The sequence below is a fragment of the Sturnus vulgaris genome, chromosome 1, assembly GCF_052056855.1.
Source record: "Sturnus vulgaris isolate bStuVul1 chromosome 1, bStuVul1.hap1, whole genome shotgun sequence".
Taxonomy (NCBI): Eukaryota; Metazoa; Chordata; class Aves; order Passeriformes; family Sturnidae; genus Sturnus; species Sturnus vulgaris.
The window spans coordinates 45,879,955-45,904,911 of record NC_142243.1 but is presented as its reverse complement, the minus strand read 5'-3'; the positions used below and the strand labels follow the sequence as shown (position 1 = coordinate 45,904,911).

Genomic DNA, 24,957 nt, shown 5'->3' with positions numbered 1-24,957 from the left:
CTTTTTCCACATTGTTTTTCTACTTCTCTGATTCTTGCCTTCACCTAAATGTAATAATGATTTTATGATATAGAATCTATATGAGTTAAGGGTGGGAATAAGAAGATCTGTTGCATTGTACAGCACTGGCATGTGGACCTGGAGACAAGTAAATCTACTAAACTGTTCAAAACACAACAAATCAGTATTATTTTATGCACCCAGATATAGACATTTAACAAAACTAAGTAATAGCCTTGTTCAAACAAATATGTTCATTCTTTCTTGCATACAGAAATGTTACACTCAACAGAGGGAAAAGAGTTTAGGTAAGGAAAGAAACTCATTATTTCTAAGTTTAGAAGCTTAAAGACAATTTCTCTTGTAATTAAATTGAGGGATATTTTTTTCCATATGCAATGGAAACAAGTTACTTTCATAGATCAGGAGAACATGAAAGCTAATCTTCTCTGGGCCATCTAATAACCCTTAAATAGACAGTTATGGCAGCTTGGACAGAGCCAGGTCATAAGAGAGTCCCAGGATTACAGATAGGAGGACTTATTATATTTGAGGTTCATTTCCAGTGCCAAATCTACTAGTTAAAAGCTTAGTCCATGCCTGCAAAACAGAATTTTGCTGATGTAGATATAACAATACTGAATGTAAAGAAAGTCATTTAAACACCACAGACTCCCAAAAAGAGCAGCTACTGTAACAGTAATCATACTGACAAAATGAAGTTTTGCCAGAAGAAACCTACTTATGCTTAGGGCTTATTGGAATTACTTACCCCAGCAAAAGCTGCTCACTTTGCTACATAAGCAGCATTTAAACTGTGAACACATTAGCAGTAAAATACAATCAAATACCAAGAACAGCTAAGCAATCCTAGTTTAGGCAGAACCTAGAAAAACACTTTTGTGGTAGAGGGTAAATTATGAAACAATTGTTTTCAAATACTGGAAGCGATTGTTACAGCACAACAAAGCCAGCTATACTTTCTGCTGAGATAAGCTAAGACAAAACTAGAGCCAATAGGCCTGTTCTTAAAGGTCACCTGCCAACCTTTATGATTGAAACAATAAAAAGTTGCAGCAAGAAAATTTATACATAACTTAGCTAAAGCATAAAGTCACATCAAGCACTGCATTAAGACAAAGCTTAAAGCTGATTTATAACTTTGTATATATGATCTCAAGCAAGAGAGTGACTTTATCACACTCTTCATTGCTGTCTTACTCAGTTTTACAAAGGAATTGTCTTAAAGCTGGTGAAAGAGGAGTTTAGCAATGGGATTTATTTCACAGAATGTTCATACTCTAAATTAAAAGTATTTTGGTTCTTCACAGACTGTTACATAATTTGTACTAAATTAGGTCCTACCCTCTTTGGAAAACATAGAGAATCATCATGATATACATATGCAAATCATAATACTAAATAACAATATTATTTCCATCTCATTTAAATCTCTATATAAATAAATAGTGCTGGCTCAAAATAACTGGTGATCTGATTTTAAAAGACTTGCCATCAGTACAATCTGAATTTTTAATATACTAACAATTTTCAGAATGAGATTTTGTCTCCAATTTTGCTTTCCAACAATATGCGAGATCTGTTTTTCTAAGAAATCTTAAACTACTTTCTTGCAAAACAAAAACTTACTGCAGGACACTAAACACAAAAGGCTTTTTGCTACAGATTTGACATCTTAAAAATTTAAAAGACAGAAAATGTTATGTTACCAGGGAGACACTTTAGAAAAAAGTTGGGTGGGAGGGTGTGGAAATCTGGGTGTTACAGATATTCTAAGATGAACAAACGAGTAGAAATTATTCTGCAGAACAGAATTGGTGGATATGCACAAAGCAAGAACCAAGACATTCATTGTAAAGGGATGAAACGTCAAATCCATGACAGATTTTTGAACCCTGCTAAGGGCTCTTGAAACATAGGCATGACTGTTCAGATTGCAAAGGTTGGGGGAGACAGCTAAAGGAGAAAATATTCCAGAAATTTATGCAGTAGTGTGCTTCTTTCTAACTGTAAGATGATGGCATAAAATTAAGTGGCAGGTGATCAGATCAGACAAAGAAATAAAAAAAACCCCATAAACCTAAAGATGATAAATCTTTATATACATGTGGTTATGTTATAAAATAGCTATTTATGCTTAAAGTGACTCGTGAAATATCTCTTTCAGTCCACAAAAATGAAATGAAGATTACTCCCCAATAGCTATCTTCTACAGAGCACCACATCATCTTATATGGCTTCTGAAAAAAACCTCATAGGTGCCTGAGAAAGCCTCCAGAAAGTATTCCCACACACTTGACTCCTTCTTGCAGTCTTCTCTGTGCACCTATGTGCTGGTTTTGCATTGAAGCCAAGTGCATTCTAGGGGGTGCACTGGTGATTTAGCCAGTACTAGACCCACCATAACCCACTACTGAATACAAGAGAATGGACTGGACAGTAGATTTGTTTCATGCTGAACAGACAATTCATGGCAGAATTAAATTCACTCAAGTCTGCAGCTCCAGCTGTAGCAACCAGCTGTAGCAGTCAGCAACCAGCTGACTCTTCCTCATTTGCTACTTATATTCACAAAGCCAAAAATTCACTATTGAAAATAAAAATAACCAAGAATGAATGGTATTCGCTCCTTTTTGATGCTTTACATTATTTGAACCTTCCAACATGACTCTTTTCAAAAATTTACTTAACAGTAATATCAAATGTCTGTATTACATTTTTACAAATTAGACATTCAGTACTTGATCAGCAACACGAAAGAGGAAATAAAATTACAGGTTTAAGGTTAACAGCTTATTTCTTTACTAAAGGGGAGCTTTTATAAAATGTAACACTAAGGAGTTGTGTTTTACTTTAAAAATGGTGATTAGTAATACAGTCTGTACATGACTAGACTATGAGAACTCCCTTGCAATAGTGAACTCTGACCACTGCCTTTGATATGAATTACAATGATGTGTGACTTAACAACAGTGTTACTAGCTGACACAAAACTTAACATTTCAAGAGTCTGTTTCTGGGCAAGTCTTCTTGCCTGATGTTTTTCGATAAAGCAGCATATATGCGAACATTACACTAAATAATAGGAACAGCAAGATCATAAAAATTGTCTGTTGTTTTATATTAGCATTACTTCTCTAAAAGGAAAATCAGGGTTTTTACAACTCAATTTCCATAGATATTAAGCTAGCATAACCAAAATCAAAATCGAGTTCTAAATCTACATCAACATTCCCTAAAGTTCTAATAAAACAATTCAATCCTCTGGCAATCTCTCTCAATCCATCTGGATTGTGATTTTCTCACTAATGTTGTACACCTATAACATGTAATTCCACTGCTCAGTTCAGCTGGACTATGCCCTAAGGCTTACCTGTTATCAGAACTACTCCATTTTATTTTATTCATATTCATTATAGAAAATAAAACAACACATAAAAACAGAGAAGTAATTTAGCAGCAAATAGACCTACTTTTTAAAGTGAGTATTTCAACCTTAAACTAGGAAATTAAAATGACTAATGAGAAGAATAAAGTGTTTTTAAAGCAATTAATATGAGCCCACATTAATCAAGGAAAGCAGTAAATACTAGTCCTAGTATAGTGACAAAGTATAGTATAGTCTAGTATAATGACAAAGAAACTACTGCAGGTTCAAAGAATCTATGCACAACACCAACAAATGAACTGAATCACAATTCTAGCAATTCAAAACACCTCATTGAACTCCAAAGAGTTCGGTTTTAGTTTGGGGTTTGTTTGGGTTTTTTACTGTTTGCTTTTTGAAATCAACAGCAAAGATTCTAGACCATTTCAGAATATAGTGGAATGTAACTAAACACTGATGTAGATCATAATAGTGTATGAAAAGATGATCAACTTATTACTAACACCAACTCTAAAATGTGCCTTTAATGGTTTTTGATAGATAATGCATAGGTACAAAAAGTAGCATAAACAAAGTTTGAAAATTGGACAATTCTTGGATGATTCCAAAGACACTATGACAGTTCCTTTGATTATTCAAGACAATATGCTGCAACATAGGAGGTTAATCCATCTATCATCTTCACAGGTACTAGATCTGTGGCATTTAGAAGCAGCAGATTTTCTTTTTGTTGCTCTTCAGCACCTTCCTGTTTTGGTTTCTGATGCCTTTTCCCCTTTTTTAGTGTAGCCTAATGTTTTTCTGGAAAATCTATTTTTAAGGACAGGAGGTGAGAAAGGTTACTTAATTTGGTCCCCTGTCCTTCACCATACATCTAAGAAGGGTGCCTTACTATTAGTTTTTAGTTAGGTGCTTCTCCCTCAGGAAATGACCTTAATAGAATACAGGAATGTGTCCCACTTCCATGATCATTATCTGATAAAATATCTGACAGTCCCTCCACTTCTATCCTATTACCTTTACTGTCTCCCTTCCTTGCAACCAAAACTATCTACTTTAGCAACCCTGAAGTAAAATTCAGACTCTGTAGTTTAGAAGGTTTAGCTTTCAGATATATTAATGTCACCAAATGCTATGAATTTCTGACTAAAGGTAGGCCAAGTAGCTGCCTAAGAGAGCACACAGCTACATTTTGTAAGACTCTTTGTAAGGCCAAAAGGCAGCTTAAGAATCATGATCCAGTAAAAGTTTCTTGGAGTAGCACAATATAGATTCTATTACAACAGCCGAAACATTTAAGAGCAGCTAATTGGTACACCATATAGGTATATGTATAGGTATATCATTGTTTTAAGAGAAACTAAGAAATTCACATGAACTCACTACTGGAAAAAAAACAACTAGCAATCTGATCATTTCAGCAAAGAGTATAAAAGACTCAAAGCAGGAAACAAAAAAAAACCCCAATCCTTCACAGATTGTCTGACTTCCATCCCTGCATATAACCTATATATTAAGTTGGTAAACACACAAAAGGACAAGTTACCTATGATACTGTTCTTTCTGAATGCAGACTCTGCATAGTTAAACCACACTTCAGCCTGCTGCAGACATTTGCTCCAACTATGAGAAGTTCTATTCCTCCAAAAACGCTCTACACAGGTACAATTCACCAAGAGCAATTAACACAAAGGGGAAAAAAAACCTAATGCAAATTTACAGTAGGCCAGAAATTAATCATTAACTGAAGCTACAACTTTCCTTAATATCAGTGATTTCTTTTTAAATCAGCAGTCTCAATACAGCTAAATATAAACTGTGCTATTAATTCTCACACTGGTTTAAATGTTCACAATTTTTTTTCTCACAAAACACTAAAAATTCTTGAAGAAGACAAGGCAATAGGTATTTAGGAGAGCCACAATAGAATATTACTAAAAGGTTTAAAACCAGAGTGTTTGCTTTGAGCCAAGTACAAAACAGGCAACTGATGGACAAATTTGGTTCAAAGCTCACTCTTCCAATATCTGCTATTTTCTTAGTAAAAAAACTCTAAGTGAGGTTTATCAGACAGCAATTTTTGTGTTATGTAAAAAGCAGGTACAAAAGGGTACCTAATTCAATTATACTCTAACCCATTCAGGTCAAAACAGACAAGAAAACACTCATCCTTTTCTGAAACTGGATTTTCTTCCTATAGATGCTCATATGATCAGATGTCCAAATAATTAATAAGTGTCCACAGAAACACATTAAAGTTGGGATTCTTTACAGCTACCATCTTACACAAGAGAGAACTTACATCGGTGAGCAATCTAATTCTGCAACACACTAATGAGATAGCACTACAATTTTTCACTGCTAAATTGAAAACCAATGGAGTGGAAGAACTCCCACAACAGAGAATGTTAAAAATTACCTGAACAGTGGAGCCAATGGCAAAGAGTACAAAGTATTTTTTGTATTCTTATAAAATGCTAATTAAAGGAATTCAAAATACGTAACTACAGTATTTTATCATAGGCTTAAAAAAATAAAAAATATAACTGTATTTGAATATATGTGTCTATGCCATATATAACAAATAACCAGTAATATAAAACAGAAAGGTCCAAAAATAGTAGGAAGAAGATGAAATGTCTTTCCTCTGATATTAATTTACAGTGTCAGCTATGAAAAAAAGGAAACAAAAAATGGAGTGTGTATGTCTCCTTTCAAGCGCTACAATAAGAAGTGCTCAAATGCAGATGCCTCTACCAGGGAGCACACAGGTAAAACCTGAGCTGATAGTAACATAGTAAGAGAGTGAGATGCAAGAAAATTGGTAGAATTAATAAAGAGCAAGAAAGTGAGAATCTGTTAGGTGAACATGTTTGAGAACAAGCTATCATATGGAACAAACTAAATAAAAGCACACTAGCCCTGGTCCTCCTCCCAATTCACTCTACTTCAAAATAATATTAATAACTATTTTCAAAAGACACTGCAACAGCAAGCTATGTACTAATTTAACATTTTGTCATTTTGCAATCTTTTTGCAACTACCACTTTTATTCATTTAAATTGCAGGAGAAAGCATCCATCCTTGAAAGCCAGGCATTGTGGATAACCTGTAACCTTCAGTACCAAAAGGCAATAGAGTTTTTCCACAAAGAACAAATTAAATCCCACAGGATTTGTGTCCAGTGTTATTTATTTACTCCCCATCACAATTTTTGCAGATACTGTCCATCTGTCTAATGAAAGGAGCAAAAGAGCATATTCCTTGAGTAATTTTGAACTTCATGAATACACATTAATTACCCATTGAACCAAAACAGAACCAATTGTGACATACTGTTCACTATAGCATGTACCTGGTTTCCATTTTGTTCACCAGCAATTTGTATGAATATGAATATATTATTCACCTCTCCGGTGCTTTTGAAGCACTAGCTACTTCCTGCAAAATTTACTGGGAAGCCAAAGAATAAGGAAAAAGATTGATCAATTGCCTAAACTGTGCTCCTTTAGAAACTCAGGCAAACAAATGATTTAGTGAAAGTAAAAGAGGACCTGTTAAAGTATGCGAGAAACACAACAATTACAGATGGGTTAGAATCTAGAATGTGACAGCCAGCCTTAAATAAGAGTGCTGGACATACTGGTATTTCAAGTTATTAATAATTCATTGATATCCACAGTTGCTCTTTAATAATATTAAGAAAAAAATTCCTGTGTGATGCCAGATGACCATGAGGATGAGTGTGCATCCACAATTTACCTACATTGGTAGATTGTGCTTTCTCAAATAAAGCAAATTCAGTAGGGAGAGGAAATATACTGCTAATATAACAAGCATTCTGGTTACAGACGTGTTCTTCATAACTCTTAAAGTACTAGAATATCTGTGGGTTAAATCCAGAAATGGAAAGCTGCTCTATTTGTTTCTAGAGTACATAAAATCCTACAGTAGTATAAACAGCTTCTTTACAATGAAAACTGTTTTATACAATTGGAAACATTTAAAATCTCAAGCCACCCTATTTCCTAGTTAATTTGTAGTCTACTTATTATATTAAAGCACCATTCCCAGTAGCATCATAAAAGATTAAAAAGGATGTTTCATCTTTTGTAATAAAAAGTGGGAAGAAAACAAATTAAATTTCCTTATGTTTTTTCTCCTTGTGCTCATTTCAATCAATCAAAGCAAAACAGTAAAATGGTCAGCAACCTCTGAGCCATAACGCTATCAGACAACACAGAAAGACAATGGCCAATGACAAGAATAACCATGTTTTTTGGGCATATCCAGGAAGATAGAGAGTTCCTCCTCTTTACCATAAACTCACACAGTTTAAGTTGTATGACACAGTTGGTTTTTTTCCTGTCCATCACTGTCTAAATTTTGGGACAAGAAGGAAGAGATATTAAGATACTTCTCAACATAATCAGTCTACCTATACCAAAAGCTAAAATCCATATTTAGGAATTTTAAGGGTATATATATTTGCAGGAGAACTGAACAGCTTTCAAGAGAATTGACTGGTGTAAATATTTAACAAACATACCACCTCTGCCCTAGCCACAAATATGTTTACCTGAACAAGAATTTTGATAATGTTTTAGGTTTGCTTTGGGGTTTTTTACATTTTTAAAGATAATTTTAATGTTACAATTTTCCGATTTTTTCTCGAGTGATTCATTGGCTAAATCCACATTAAAATAACCAGGATCATATAAAATTGATATAAAATATATAAGATGTGTTCGAGAAAACTCTCCAATGATTTTCCTAAATCAGAGTGCCAGTCAAAGTAGTACAATAGTGAGATCTGCTATTGCTAATTACTAATAGGAAAGAAGAAATTGAAACAGAAGGAGCCCAGAGCAACAGAGAATGTGTACTTGTATCACCTCACAGAAGCAGGGCTGCGCTCAGTCAGGGCCACCAGCAGTTTCAGAGCATACATTGGTACTGGGTCTGGAGCCAGCAGAATGTGCTCATACCTGAAAGACAGGTGGGAAAGGGACATAAACAGTGGGGAAAAAAATGTCAAGAGATACACATCAAAAATTAGTATTAAAAATTCATAATTTCCCATTTACAAACTTTTTAGCTACAATGGAAATACAAGGCTGTTTCAAATTGTACAAAGCAACAAACAAGACTCACTTAGAAACAGCATTTTAAAACCAGCATCAGATTAAATTTAAAAGCAGCATTAATAAGAGAATACATTTTTAGAGAGAGAGAGATAATTATAAAATACACAGGCTTCCGTGTGTGTGTATACATGTATATATATAGGTACATATATAGATATGCAGGTTTTATATATATAAAACATACATGTTTCATAACTATAAATCATAGCAAAATATATTTATAAAACATTCACTTTATCTACATGTGCAAGACTTATTTATTCTATATTATTTTATACATAAATCTATTTTTAAAGACACAAGTAGTAGATAAGCCTCAAAATCAGGTAGACTTATTAAGTGCTTAGGAAGATGATCAATTATATATGATTAAGCTCTATATTTTGTATACATAGTCATTTTTCTCAAAATTGAAAGAAACTCACATTAAGGTTTGTATTTTATCTCAAATTTCAAAAAATGTTGCTTTCACTGCAGCATACTTCCATTCTCCAAGTCATATAGACCAGAAGAATATAAAAGTATTCCAAGACAATGTTTACGGAGAGCTGTGGCAGAAAATAAACCAAGAAAAACCTCTTTGAAACATTTCCAAATATCACCTGATGGAAATCTTGGTAAGGGAATAAAGGATGCTGAAAACCAAAATTCCTGTAGCTGCTGCTACTAACATTCTAGTGATGCCCACCCAACACACAGGTCTAATTTTACTGTATTTAACCAAAAATGTATGTGGATGGCAGTAGGATACAATGATGGACGTGAGAAAGATTTAAGCATAGAAAACCACAGACTCAGCTATGTCAAAACACAGTCTTTGATTACAACTACTCCTACTCCAAATACATGGAAGCAATAAAACAGGAAGCATAAATCTCTTCATTTGCAAAAAAAAAGCCACGAAGAATTAATCAAGAAGAAATGAAAGGATGTAGGAAAACACGGTAGGTTATCATGCTATGAGCAACAAAATGGTTCCACAAAAAGAAAAAACTGTAGTGTTCTGGTAGAGGGAATCATGCAAATCACCGAAAATTTTACTTCACATCTTGAGATCTCTAGTAGTGTCTGAACTGAGGAATCTGGATCTGTATTACAACTGGGAGACACTATTATTACTTAGCACACTTAGCATCTTAATTTCTTGAGGTTCAGTAAAAAAGTCTCACTTCACTTCCTTTTCCTTGAAACTCTCTTCTCCCCTCCTCCAAGATAATAGTAGGAAAGGATATTTCTAAGGGAAGGTGCAGCGATCCATCAAACCAAATACCACATGAGAAAATGCAGATTACTAGAGTCAATGTCTTAGCAATTAATATAAACACATTGCCTGAATAAAGGCCATTAGGAGCTATGAATATATGAATCTTCTCAGAAGGGAAAATATGCCATGCTTGAGATACTTTATTAAATGAATGAGTCATCAAACGATTTCACTCCCACTTCATAACACAGAAGAGTTTAGTAACAGTAGCTGTAGAGAGAGCATTTTATAAGGGTTTTGTGTTGTCAATTTTTTCTATAAACAACCTTGACAAAAGGACCTAAAGATTTAAGGATGTAGACTCTCTTAAAACTCTTAAAAAAAGAATATTACGTCAAGTATCCTGGATTTCATACTTGCAAAACTGGCTTGGTAGTCTACTGAGAACAAGCTACATAAACTTTCAAATTAAATAAAACTTTATTTACACATTTCTCTCTTTTTGCTGATTCTGGCTCAATTTTTAATGACATATAATTAGGAATATTAGGAATTAAAATTAAATACAGCTGATGTTTCAATTTTTGATTTAAAAATCTGGATATATAGCATTTGCCATGTATTCACTGTCTATAGATGCAGGTTTCATTTTGGTTATGAAACGTCCAGGAAAATAATCTTTCAGTGAACTGAAAATTAATGACACTGCTTCATTCAATTCAATCAAAACCCTATGAGGAAGCTAACTTTTTGATCTATAAATGCACAAATATTTCATGGAATTACCATTTTATTGATGATGCAGAAGATGAGAAAAAAGTAGTAATCACAATCAAGTAATAATTTAATAATAATAAAGTAATAATCAAGTAATCACTAATCAAGTGGTAATTGATCTCAAAATGAAGTCTATTTAAATTTTATGCATAGTGACACACATTCTATTTCAAGGGTCAGTTTTATATTTAAACAAATTAATTTGAGAAGGATATTTATAGAAATAAAATATGCACACAAATGTGTAAGATTACAATCTTCTCTAAAAAGAACATCGCATATTAAAACCAGATGTCACTCCCTTTCAAATTCAACAGCTCTCAGTAGATTTAAAAGGGGTTGAAATACCTACTTCCCTCCACAGACTGCCCATGAACAAATGGCCATCACATACCTCCTCCCCTCTTTTGACTGTCCTCCAGCTGAGTCAGATTCTGTCCCATCCTTTACCCAGCAACAGAAAGACTAAGCAGTAGCAGCAAAAATTCTTCAGCCTCCAATGTTCTATCTCAGTTTCAAGTGATTTCAAGTTTTCCAGTAACCCATATTTCTTGGGAGAGAGCATTAGATTATATTTACAAGTAGATTACGCTGACTCTTAGAAACCCCTCCCTTCTCATCTCTACTAATGAGAAACTGATTCAAGAATTACTTAAACCCTGGATTCAAGATTCTGAGTTGCTTCAAGACCCTTTTTCATACATCTGCCACACAGCACATGCTAAGACAGCACAAGTGAAGTCCCCAGCATAGGATCACGTTTAGTCTCAGGCTGAAAAGCCCTTCCACTCAATTGAGCAAGTAAGCTTGGAGACAGAAGTTTATTGGCTGCTTTCCTTCTAGTTTGTAATTAGCATAACGAATTCCTCCAAACATACATCCTCCAGTTTAATAAGAAAGGTTGTATAAGACGGACAGGCTTACAAAGGGCAAGTTTCAGAGCAAGGACAGAACTCTGTCTCTTTTTACTTCAGGTCTCTTCCCCTATCTGAAGAAAATAATCTGACAGCTTTTAATAATGCATATAGTCTATTTTAAGAATAATATTTCCAGCTGCCATTTTAATTTGTACTGATACATTCTACATTTCCCAGAGGAAAGAAATGTGAAGAAAGATGTTAAAACTAAGTTTCTCTACAGAACTCTAAGATTTCCATCCAATTCTCTGTCATAGTGCAAAGTTTACACACTCTGCATGGATAACACTTTGGACCTCAAACTGTAAGAACATTACTCAATTAGCAGAGAAAGTCTCATATTTGGAAAATACACTGAGTTTCTGATCATAATCCAGCATTCATTCTTCCAACCTTCTTCCATTTATTTAATGTAGGGGTGGAGAACAATTTTCTCACTTAGGGCAGTTAAGTATTGACCATTATTAACTTTTGAGGACCACATAGGAAAATGCACTGTAGCATTATCAGAATAATGTAAAATACAACTGATGACTCATCACTACTGTACTCATCTCATGTTCCTTCCCTCTACTCACAGATGTTACCAACTCACAGTCAATGTGTACTCAACACAGAGAGCTCTCTTTATGCTCACCTGAATGAAATGAGAGGCCTCATTTTACCATAAACCTTGTAAATAAAGTTCCAGACCACATCTGGCCTACAGGCTGTAGTTTCATCTACTCTGCTGTAGGGTTTTTCTGCTAATTGGGGCAGCAGGAAAGGACGGCAATTTAGAGGCAATAACCTCTGGGTGGACCATGATGGATTAATCCATGATGTACTGTTGCTTTTTAACAAGTTATATATCATTCCATACGTTTTCAGAACATCTTAAATAAAGGGACAATAGACAAAAGATGTTGTAGTTAGAATGTTCTTTATGTTTATTAGAAGAACAAAGAGGAGTATTTAAATCACATCCCAAAAGCTAGAGGGAATCCTGTTTTGCTCCAAGAGTAGCCAGAGGCACAGTATCAGAAGGGAGTGTCACACAGAAGTTGTGTTTCTGTTGCATGTGACAAAATACTAAATAAACCTAGGAGGAGATGCTGGGCAAAGAACTTTGGCAGCAGTTAATTGCTATTCCCCTTTTGACTTAGTCATCTAAATATAGAAAGGATGGCTAAAACAAATACACTGTAAAAATGGTTTGCATATCAAGTTATTCCCCATTACAGGAGCAATATTATACTTACTGTGGCAGCAGTAAATCTCTAATGAGAGACAGAAGCTTGTTGTTTGAGTTGAGGATCTCCCCCTTCTCCTCAGCCATGACTTCGTGGCTTAAAAGCAGTGATGTGGTTTCTGAGAGCAACCGCAAGCTGAAGAGTCTCCATTCCACTTGAAAATAAAGGTGCCAAGAAAGTGACCACACTGAAATATAATTAAAACAATCTGTGGAACTCATGGAAACTGTAGCTGATGTGTCTGTATACTTACCATTCTGACTGTGGACCAAAGAAACAAGTGGTGGGAGAATAGAGTCTTCAACCTAAAACAGAGAATTAGAAAGATGTGGCTTAGATCATTCACAGAGGAAAAAGATAGAACAGAGATACACTATCATCTATGTTTATTTTGCTGCTAGAGCCCTTAATCAAAGAGTCGAATAATCATGGAAATACAGCCATAATCACTCTTACAAAGCCACCAAGTTAATTTTTCTCTGATAAACTGCCACAAAATTGCAGGCATTAATGTACTTCAATATAGAAAACAACAGTAACTTCGGTATAATTTATTTACAGCGACTTTTAACTTAAAGTACAGAATTCAGTGCAGATGTAAAATATTAAGAAAAAAGGGTATTAGAGTATCTTAATCCCGATGCTTTAATCCATAAACTAATCATTGAATAGAGTTCAGATGAAAAACAGAACAGCACAGAATTAAAATACATCAGAAAAGATGTACTACCTCTAATGAAATATCCCTAAGCTTAATATAGGGTCTGGAAAATATTTTAACTTCTTCCCTTCTGGTAATATACAGTCTTCCACTAAAATGTAAAATTACATTACTACCGATTTGGACTACAAAAAAATATAATCCAGTCAACTTTTTATTGTCCATGAGGATATTGTTACAAATCTATCATCTGTCACAAGACTAGTCAGCTTAGCTCCATTTTAAATCAACTGATGATAAACCAGGTTATGGCTTAGTTACAAAAATAGCGCAAAATTACAAAAATAATTATTAGTCTTCTCTATAGGAGAGTTTCTAATTCTTAAATTACTCTTAAAATATACTTTATTTAGACAGGTCATGCTTGGGTTTTGAGGAGAGGATGGATGTACAGCCCTGAAATTTTTAAGCATGTATCATGGATGCACACCTTGTCCTAGGATTTACTTATAAAACTGCTGTGTAGATTATCACTGCACCATGGACAGGATTTGACGTAAAAAGACTGCATTATAATCTTCCATGTGTTTTGTTTCAGTAATTAATAAGAGAAGATAAAGTTTCCCTAGATACATGCAGCTACTAATAAGAAACATCTATAGAAGTTGAAAGTATGTATGCAAAGGGTCACTAACTGAAGTTTGCCTCTAGTAAGCGATAACTGCAGTTAGCAACTATTTCACTGCTGTTTGGTGGACATTGTTAAATCAATCTCTAATATTAAGGGACTCATTTACTTTAGCTTTTTTCATTTCTGAAGAAAAATACTACAAAATGCTTTTGTTACAGACTTTCAATAAAAGAAGTAAAAGGGTTCTGCTTGAGGTATGGAAGCCAAACTACTCTTGCAAGTACAAATGGCCTTTATACCTATATAGATAATGCTATATATCACAGATGTTGTGACTTTTGTAACATTTCATAATTTTGAAATATTTCATTGTCTTTTTGGTTAATAATAAAACTACACTGCATTTCAACAACTCCATTAGTGCACGTTTCTAAGCTGTTCTACAAATGGTAATATATCAGTTATATAAATGAGGTAGGAAAAAATTGTGTGTACTTAAGATCTTTCAGTCCAAGAAACCAGTTCAACTACTGCAAAGTTTCTCAAATGAAGAAGTACATGTAAATTAAAGATGAAACAGAAAAGGGGAAAAGAAGCAGCTCTCAATTATCTGAACCAATCTAGAGCCCCTGGATATTATCAATCACTCAACAGCAGGAGCATTGACTCAGACTTATACCTATTAAGATGACAGTACACAACACAATGTAACTAATATGATGCAACTTCAATTTCTAAAACGCAAAATCTTCTCTCACTTTAATCTAACATTAACAGCATCTTTCCATATTAGTGAATGTAGTTAAGCCAGTCATAAATCTTTCCTAAGATAAATGTATTTTCGAATGTCATTGTAAAGAAGATTCTTTAGGTCTTAAATGACTGTAGCAGCTTATTCTGAACTTTTTCTAACACAAATCTCAGTTTTATTAAACAAACTGTTCAGAAAGGAATTCTCCATAGAAGGTTTTTGCCTCATGTCAGTTCAGTGTGGTGGGGAGATCAACTAAAGGAAGCACTAATTCTATGGAAAATTATTTTGTACTGCAAAAGCATATCAGAATGCATATGCTGAAGGGGGAAGCATATATTAAATTTTATATGAACCTTAAATCAGATACTTCCTAACTCCACAACCCTAATCTTCTCTCCATGCCATTTGGATCACTGTTTTTCACTAATGTGTATGTAACTTTGTGATCATTAAGGTGAAATAAACTGAAGTGCAAATATTTTTAACAAATTCACCAGTAAATTGCAAATGTGTCTGTCATTTATGGATAGAGAAGAATGGTACTAGTATTTTGGCACCGAAATAAATAGAAGAATATTCAAACAAGGATTTATTTCTTCCTTTTTTGAATGGCTGCTGATATCTGTGTGGAATCAAATCTCTATAGATGCATGAAGATAAATCAGATCCAGGTTTTTGTCTCAGTCTTTATCATTAAGATTGCTTAACAGAAAAAGGAAATTATTCTTCTTGAAGCCTAAATAGACTAAATAGATTTAATATGATTACAGGTCTAGATGAGTTCCTACCGCCTTTTAAACAAATTGATATTCAGCTCATGATGCATCCCTAGCTGTACAAAGCCACTGCTGTATTATTCTGTAATGATGTGTTCCAAGGCTGTGCTGCCATAACTGTACTGTTATCAGTGCCCAAAACAGCAATGAAATTCTAGAAACTTCCATACAAACAACATTCACATCTCCCAACTATAATATATATGTACAGGACCAAAAAAACCATAGCTCAAACCTGGTAATCTTGTTTCTGACAGCTGGAATGGAGTAGAAGAAGAGTATGAGAAATAGACCAAGCATAAAACATACCTCTAGTTTCTAGAAAAGTACCTCTTGAATTAAGAAACTTCCTAAGCTGATGTTGTATCTGTATTTTTGCATTTAGCCTTTTCTCCCATGTATTTGTCCCATCCTACTTTAAATGTATTTCATACATTCAGGATGTGCAATACTTACAGCACTGAATTTTACATTTCAATTATGCCTTATGAACACATATCCTTGCTCATTTTAAAGCACCTAACTTGATACCCACATATTCTTAGTTTACAAAAAGCATGACTGATTATTTATCTTTCCCATGCCATTCATAATAGTACACTACAGAGTATTTTGTTTCCAAGATGAAGTTCTTTCCTACTCAGACTGTCCTTGTATCATTGAGCTGTACTTTTTCTTGATAAACTTCATTCCCTTTGAGACCAAAACTGCATTCAGTATTTGAGACCTGACTGCACTATGGCATAACAACGTTTTCTGCTTTTTTGTCTGACCATTAACTAGCCCTTTTTAATAATCTAGTTGTCTTTCTGATTACTGCTGAGTATAAAGCTATCATTTCCATAGAAAAATAATGCCAAAAGATTTACAGAAGTTGCAAGTAGTTTAGAGTTTGACACCATGTATGTACAGGAGAAATTACTTTCCCCATGTCCATTACTTTTTGAGTTGCATGTCATTGTTTTCCTTTCACTCAAACCTTAAAAACTTCTGCAACTTCTCTGTCAGTTTTAATTTTCACTATTGTGAATGATTTAGTGTCATCAGTCAGTTCTGTCACCTCCATATTCATTCCCTTTTCTGGATTAGCAGCATATGTTTCAACAAACCTTTGTAAGATACCACTCTTAAAATACCTAAATTTTAAAAAACTGATCTCTATTCCGCACTTAGTAAATTTTAACTAGTTAGAAGCAGATTAGCCTGCAGGTAAGAGGGAAGTGCCACTAATGAATTTGAAGTCTTTGGTGCATGACTTTGTCAAAACCTTTTTGGAAATTACAGGTATTCTATCCAGAACCAGGACATCTGTCTCCATATAACTGAGTAATTTCTGCAAGGAAAACTTGACTAGTGAGGTATGAGCATCACTGAGAAGAGCCTGGCTCCATCCTCTTGACACCCCCCTCTTCAGATATTTATACTCATTAATGAGGTCTCCTCTCAATTGTCTTCTCCAGGCTGAACAGGTCCAACTCCCTCAGCCTTTCCTCATAAGAGATATGCTCCAACTCCAAATCATCTTTCTTTCTGCCTTCAAATTTCTCAAAGCATTTTCTCGAAGCACAGCACACTCTTCAGTGTTTTAATATCATCAGTAATCTCTCAGAATGTAATAGAAAAAATAATCTAATAATCTAAAGAATGGGTTGGGAAGAAGGATGACACTTCTTTAATTTTTACTTAAAAGTCTTCAGAATCTTTATTGAGGACTTGCCTTTTTCTTACTTCTGGGAAGAGACAGCACTGATTGACTGACTTAATATGTCAATTAGTAGAGAACTGGTTTCACAAAAAAGTCTCATGTTATCTGAATTAGCTTAATGGACAGAAAGCCACATGCAGTGTAGTATTTTAATCTACTTGAAAAGGGAATGTGATTGAAAAACTTCTGTACAATATGTTCATACAGTCACATCTTACACTGACAAAATTAAGATGTCTGTGGTTACATTAGAATAGCCTGTAGATGAAGAACATCACTGATGCTGAATCAAGAAAAAAGCACCTGTAGAAGTTTTTAACCTTTCTGTTGTCATCTTTATTGAAATAACTCTCACACTGTCAAACAGTAGGTTTCCCTGTAATATGACTTTTCCCTTGACTTCCCATCAAGCAACTCATCATGTTCTAGGTGCTTTCATTTTAGTCTGATTTTTAAAAGTACGATTTAAAACACTGAGAAAGAGAATTACTGCTACAACTTTTGTCTTAACCAGAGAACAACTTTAATGTTTTTGGTAGAAGATTATATGTGCAGTACACAGATCATTTTTGGGAGCTAGCTGAAGTAAAAGGAAGTTGGAGTATAAGAAAAGACTCCCACATGAACCGTCTGCCATTATGAGCTTCTTCACTGCTGTGAATTTGCATATGTCCTTTTTTCAGGCAAATAAATACACTTAACACAAAAAAGAAAAATGCAAATCATACAGTCACCATGAATTCTTCCAGTTAATTATATCTAAACCTTTACCAAAATTAAAAAATCAATATTATTATAACACTTATGTCCTGGGGTACAATGCAAAAATGTGTATTCTATCACCATCTGTTAAAATGTGGGAGGGGTGGTGATCCTTATCTCTGTGGGAGATATCCTCTGCTGATGTGCCATCTGATAAGATGGGGGGATGATCATCGTTATCTATTCACAACCCATCCCTCCTCCAGAAGATATATTCTGTTAATGGGCCATTAAGTCCTATTGTGTGACTGATAAGATTACATCACCCCATTGGGAGATGCCCCAACCAGGGGCAGGAGCCAAGCCTTTCCTACCTAGATAAAAAACTGGGGTTTGGGACCCGAGGGCAGACCTTTCTACTGGATCCCAGAGGAAAGTCGGACCTTTTTCCACATCATTGCTGGATCTTCGGAGGAAAACTGCACCTTCTACAGGAGCACTGCTTCAACGGAACCACATCTGTCATCCAGGAGGACTGCAGCCACCATTTATAGGGACTGCTACCAACACCCTGACTGACAGGGTGTCAGGTTGTATTTCTGACTGTGTTGGTGGTTGTTTCTTTTATATTATTGCATGTATTTTATTTTTTTCTCTTTTCTCCTATTAAATTGTATTACTGACTTGGAGTCTCGCACTGGTTTTACTTTCAAACCAACACATTAATTGGCGCCCAACGTGGGGCACGAAGGGTACTGAGGAAAGTCAGTATTACAATTTTGTTTTCACCATGATTCTCAACATGCTTACATGGGTTTTATATCTTGCTCTCTATATTTTTCCACACATGGGGAACTATCTGCCAGCTGTAATGCTCCTGTGTAGACCAGGATATGGTATAAAAATTGCTTTACTGGCCTATTATGTCTACTGCATGATAACCTCTGAGGCAATGAACATAATCCGGAATATATACTCGACTTTGTTTGCTTGTCCTAGTCTAGGTTGCTACATCCGGGGTTTTAACAATCACACCCAGCCCTTGGGGGGAGGGGTAAAGGATGATTTTTTCCAATCTTTCCGGCCTCATACAGTAGTTTTTGGAAATGTTGAGTTCCCGCTGGATGCTAAGGACAGCATAATATTGTTGTTAGTTCTGCTTTGTCTCCTCTGCACAGCCTTTACAGCCTACAACATGCTTAGAAACAGAACACTACATGGCGTATTGATGCGTATTCTTGAGGAAGAGGAAAAAAGAAACAAATCAACTTCGTCCACGACTGCACAGAATGTCACAAAGAGGAGAAGAACCAAACAAAAAGCAACAGTGCCCGTGTCTATGCAGACTGCCACAAAGGAGGAAAAAGCCAAAAGCAAAGCAACAGTGTCCGTGTCTACGCAGACTGCCACAGAGGAGGAAAAAGCCAAAAGCAAAGCAACAGTGTCCGTGTCTATGCAGTCTGCCACAGAGGAGAAAAAAGACAGAAGCACCATCAGCATCTCCACACAAACCATCACTGAGCCAGAACAGCCTAGACCAGTAGCAGTTGCGCCCGTTCAGAAGAAGAAATCAAAGAGCAAATCAGTTCGCATAGTGACTGACGAGGACGTGGCAGGACCTTCGCACCCAGCAGAAGCGACAGAGCCAGAAATCATCACTCGCTCTCTATCCCTGGGTGAGCTGCGTGACCTGCGGAGGGAATTCACCCGCCAGACAAATGAGTCCATCTTGACCTGGCTGCTCCGCATCTGGGACGCTGCAGCCAATGACACCATTCTGGATGGATGTGAGGCCAGGCAACTGGGATCTCTGTCCCTGGATGTGGTCATTGACCAGGGGATTGGGAGAATCCAAGAAACTCTCAGCCTCTGGCGGCGACTGCTGACAAGTGTGAAGGACAGATACCTTTGTAAAGAAGATCTTCAGGTGCACCAAGGAAAATGGAGCACAATAGAACAAGGTATCCGATGCCTGAGGGAATTGGCCGTGCTGGAGATCATTTTCTCAGAAGATGAGAGATTTCCTAAGAGCCCAGACTGTGTCCGGTGCACGTCACAGATGTGGTTGAGATTTGCACGACTTGGACCAGAGATGTATTCCCGTTACCTGGCAACGCTGCAGTGGAGGGAAGGTGAGGACATGGTAGGCGTCTTGGCCAATAAACTAAGAATTTATGAGGACACTGTCACAGCCCCATTTCGTACCCATGTCTCATCCGTGGAAACACGGCTGGTGGAGCAAGTCCGAAGCCTGATTGAAGAGGGCCATCAGAAACTAAAAAAAGAACTTAAGGAAAACAACTACCAGATCTCTCCTGAACCAACAAGAGTTTCTGCCATTAGGAGCCGGCGTTCCTCAGGCAGGGAGAGAGGACACACTCCACGAGGTAACCTCTGGTTTTTCCTTCAGGAGCATGGAGAAGACATGAGGAAGTGGGATGGAAAACCCACCTCCTCCTTAGCAGCCTGGGTACGTGAGCTGAAAAGAGGGACACCTACCCCAAGAAGTTCATCTAGAGTCAATGCTGCTCCAGTCTCTCGTGTACAGAACTCCAGACAGTATCAGAATGATGATATGACTGATCCTCTTGAAGGAACCTCAAGAACCTATTTACAGGGAGAGAGCAACGTGTACCAGGATCAGGAATAGAGGAGCCCTGCCTCTAGCCAGCTAGAGGAGAGGGATAATCGGATCTATTGGACTGTGTGGATCCGATGGCCTGGCACATCCGACCCACAAAAACATAAGGCTTTGGTTGACACCGGCGCCCAGTGTACTCTGATGCCATCAAAGTATGTAGGAGAAGAATCCATCTCTATTTCTGGGGTAACAGGAGGATCCCAGCAGCTGACTGTAGTGGAGGCCGAAGTGAGTTTAACTGGGAACAGGTGGCAGAAACACCCCATCGTGACTGGCCCAGAGGCCCCATGCATCCTTGGCATAGACTATCTTAGAAATGGATACTTCAAAGACCCAAAAGGATATCGCTGGGCTTTCGGGATAGCTGCTGTAGAGACAGACGGCATTAGAAAACTGAGCACCTTGCCTGGTCTTGCAGATGACCCCTCTGCTGTGGGACTACTGAGAGTTGAAGGGCAACAGGTACCAATCGCCAGAACAACAGTACACCGCCGGCAATACCGTACTGACAGAGACTCAGTGATTCCCATCCATGAAATGATCTGTAAACTGGAGAGCCAAGGGGTGGTCAGCAAAACCCACTCACCCTTCAACAGCCCCATCTGGCCTGTGCGTAAATCTGAAGGAGAATGGAGATTGACCGTAGACTATCGTGCATTGAATGAGGTGACTCCACCGCTGAGCGCTGCTGTGCCAGACATGCTGGAACTCCAGTACGAGCTGGAGTCCAAGGCAGCAAAGTGGTACGCCACTATCGATATCGCCAATGCATTTTTCTCCATTCCTCTGGCAGCAGAATGCAGGCCTCAGTTTGCTTTCACCTGGAGGGGCGTGCAGTACCCCTGGAATCGTCTGCCCCAGGGGTGGAAGCACAGTCCCACCATCTGTCATGGGCTGATCCAGGCTGCACTGGAGAAGGGTGAGGCCCCCGAACATCTACAGTATATCGATGACATCATTGTATGGGGCAGCACAGCAGGGGAAGTCTTCGAGAAAGGAGAGAAGATTATCCAGATTCTGCTGAAAGCTGGTTTTGCCATTATGCGAAGTAAAGTTAAGGGACCAGCTCAGGAAATTCAGTTTCTAGGAGTCAAGTGGCAAGATGGACGTCGTCAGATCCCAACAGAGGTAATTAATAAGATCACTGCTATGTCTCCACCTACCAACAAGAAGGAAACACAAGCCTTCCTAGGTGCCATAGGCTTTTGGAGAATGCACATTCCTGAGTACAGTCAGATTGTGAGCCCTCTCTACCTGGTTACCCGCAAGAAGAACGATTTCCACTGGGGCCCTGAGCAGCAGCAAGCCTTCGCCCAGATCAAGCAAGAGATTGCTCATGCAGTAGCCCTTGGCCCAGTCAGGACGGGACCAGATGTGAAGAACGTGCTCTACTCTGCAGCCGGGAACCATGGTTTGTCTTGGAGCCTGTGGCAGAAGGTGCCTGGTGAGACTCGGGGTCGACCACTGGGATTCTGGAGCAGAAGCTACAAAGGATCTGAAGCCAACTACACTCCCACAGAGAAGGAGATCTTGGCCGCCTATGAAGGAGTTCAAGCTGCCTCAGAGGTGATTGGCACAGAAACACAACTCCTCCTGGCACCCCGACTACCAGTGCTGGGCTGGATGTTCAAGGGAAAGGTGCCTTCCACACATCACGCCACTGACACCACATGGAGCAAGTGGATTGCCCTCATCACTCAGCGCGCCCGTATTGGGAATCCAAATCGCCCTGGGATTCTGGAAATAATTACAAACTGGCCTGAAGGTGAGACTTTTGGATTGTCTTCTGAAGAAGAAGAGGAGCAAGTGGCACGTGCTGAGGAAGCCCCACCATATAATGAGCTACCAGAGACTGAAAGACGATATGCCCTCTTCACTGATGGTTCCTGCCGAATTGTAGGCACTAACCGGAAATGGAAAGCTGCAGTATGGAGCCCCACACGACAAGTTGCACAAGCTACCGAGGGACAAGGTGGATCGAGTCAGGTCGCAGAGCTAAAAGCCATCCAGTTGGCTTTGGATATTGCTGAACGAGAGAAGTGGCCAAGGCTCTATCTCTACACTGACTCATGGATGGTAGCTAATGCTCTGTGGGGTTGGCTGGATCGCTGGAAAAAGGCCAACTGGCAACGCAGAGGGAAACCCATATGGGCAGCTGAGATTTGGCAGGACATTGCTGCCCGAATAGAGAAACTGACCATAAAGGTTCGACACGTGGATGCACATGTACCCAAAAGCCGGGCTAATGAAGAACATCACAACAACGAGCAGGTGGACCGAGCTGCCAAAGTGAAAGTATCACAGGTGGATCTAGACTGGCAGCACAAGGGAGAATCATTCCTAGCTCGTTGGGCCCATGATGCCTCTGGTCATCAGGGGAGAGATGCGACGTACCGATGGGCCCGTGACTGAGGGGTGGACCTTACCATGGACAGCATCTCACAGGTCATCCACGACTGCGAGACCTGTGCCGCAATCAAACAGGCCAAGCGGGTGAAGCCTCTGTGGTATGGTGGACGATGGTCAAAGTACAGGTATGGGGAAGCCTGGCAGATTGACTACATCACCCTTCCCCAAACCCGCCAGGGCAAGCGCTACGTACTGACCATGGTGGAAGCAACTACAGGATGGTTAGAGACCAACCCTGTGCCTCATGCCACTGCCCGGAACACCATCTTGGGCCTAGAAAAACAAGTCCTTTGGAGGCATGGTACCCCTGAGAGAATTGAATCAGACAACGGAACCCATTTCAAGAACGGCCTTATCAACACGTGGGCCAGAGAACATGGCATTGAATGGATATATCATATTCCTTACCATGCGCCAGCTGCCGGGAAAGTTGAACGGTGTAATGGACTCCTTAAGACTACTTTGAAAGCACTTGGTGGTGGAACCTTCAGAAATTGGGAAATTAACTTGGCCAAAGCCACCTGGATGGTTAACACCCGAGGGTCCATCAATCGAGCCGGTCCTGCCCACTCTGAACCCCTGCACACAGTGGATGGGGACAAGGTCCCAGTGGTACACATGAAAGGTATTTTAGGAAAGACTGTTTGGATTAATCCCACCACAGGCAAAGGCAAACCAATCCGTGGGATTGTTTTTGCTCAAGGACCTGGTTGCACCTGGTGGGTAATGCAGAAAGATGGGGAAACCCGTTGTGTACCGCAAAGAGACCTAATTTTTAGTGAGAACTGTATGTAAGGTTTCATTTTGTATTATATATCTGTAAGAGGGTATTGGTTTGGGTGTGATGTAGATGGTAATAGAATAAGGGGTGGATTATGTCCTGGGGTACAATGCAAAAATGTGTATTCTATCACCATCTGTTAAAATGTGGGAGGGGTGGTGATCCTTATCTCTGTGGGAGATATCCTCTGCTGATGTGCCATCTGATAAGATGGGGGGATGATCATCGTTATCTATTCACAACCCATCCTTCCTCCAGAAGATATATTCCGTTAATGGGCCATTAAGTCCTATTGTGTGACTGATAAGATTACATCACCCCATTGGGAGATGCCCCAACCAGGGGCAGGAGCCAAGCCTTTCCTACCTAGATAAAAAACTGGGGTTTGGGACCCGAGGGCAGACCTTTCTACTGGATCCCAGAGGAAAGTCGGACCTTTTTCCACATCATTGCTGGATCTTCGGAGGAAAACTGCACCTTCTACAGGAGCACTGCTTCAACAGAACCACATCTGTCATCCAGGAGGACTGCAGCCACCATTTATACGGACTGCTACCAACACCCTGACTGACAGGGTGTCAGGTTGTATTTCTGACTGTGTTGGTGGTGGTTTCTTTTATATTATTGCATGTATTTTATTTTTTTCTCTTTTCTCCTATTAAATTGTATTACTGACTTGGAGTCTCGCACTGGTTTTACTTTCAAACCAACACAACTTAGTATCTGAGTTTACTAAGTATGTTTCCATTTTAGGTAAGTGGAAGAAACAAGTAGTTGGACTTGTGCCAGTTTGAGAAACTGGGGTTAATAGTTCACTCGAGTCTATACAGACTCTTCTTAATGACCTTCAACATCATATTTGCACACCTGAAAATCTAGTATTGCAAAAATTTGCCAAGTCACATTTACTGTTGTTCTTTACTTTCTATCTTGTAAAAATGCACAAAACTGCATGCAAAATGAAATTACTGCTCACTGCTGGCTTTCATTTAAGCACTTTCAATTAATTTCCATTGACTTTATCACACTTTGCAATATCTAATACAGTCAGTCTCCACAGAAATTAATCTCCTCAATAATTGACTTCATGTTGATGGTAATCAGAAATTTGACCACAATACCCCACAATCTATTTTATTTTCTTTGTTAAAAGTACAAGTACAAAAGTAAATCAAACATGAACTAAAACCCAAAACAAGTAATACTCAAA

The 24,957-nt window shown here is 38.0% G+C and overlaps 1 protein-coding gene across 25 annotated transcripts in view; it reads right to left on the bottom strand.

The window, feature by feature from the left end:
• Positions 1-24,957, bottom strand: part of ULK4 (unc-51 like kinase 4) — a 227,023-nt gene that overhangs the window by 119,897 nt on the left and 82,169 nt on the right. For all 25 annotated transcript variants that reach the window (XR_015803985.1, XR_015803992.1, XR_015803997.1 and 22 more), the window contains 3 exons: positions 12,941-12,992; positions 12,697-12,841; positions 8,306-8,398 (listed from right to left, as the gene is read on the bottom strand). Coding sequence is in view for 20 of the 25 variants with exons in the window: in XM_088165595.1 (XP_088021721.1) it covers positions 8,306-8,398; positions 12,697-12,841; positions 12,941-12,992 (290 nt within the window). In the remaining 5 variants the exon portion in view is untranslated. The remainder of the gene's footprint in view (positions 1-8,305; positions 8,399-12,696; positions 12,842-12,940; positions 12,993-24,957) is intronic.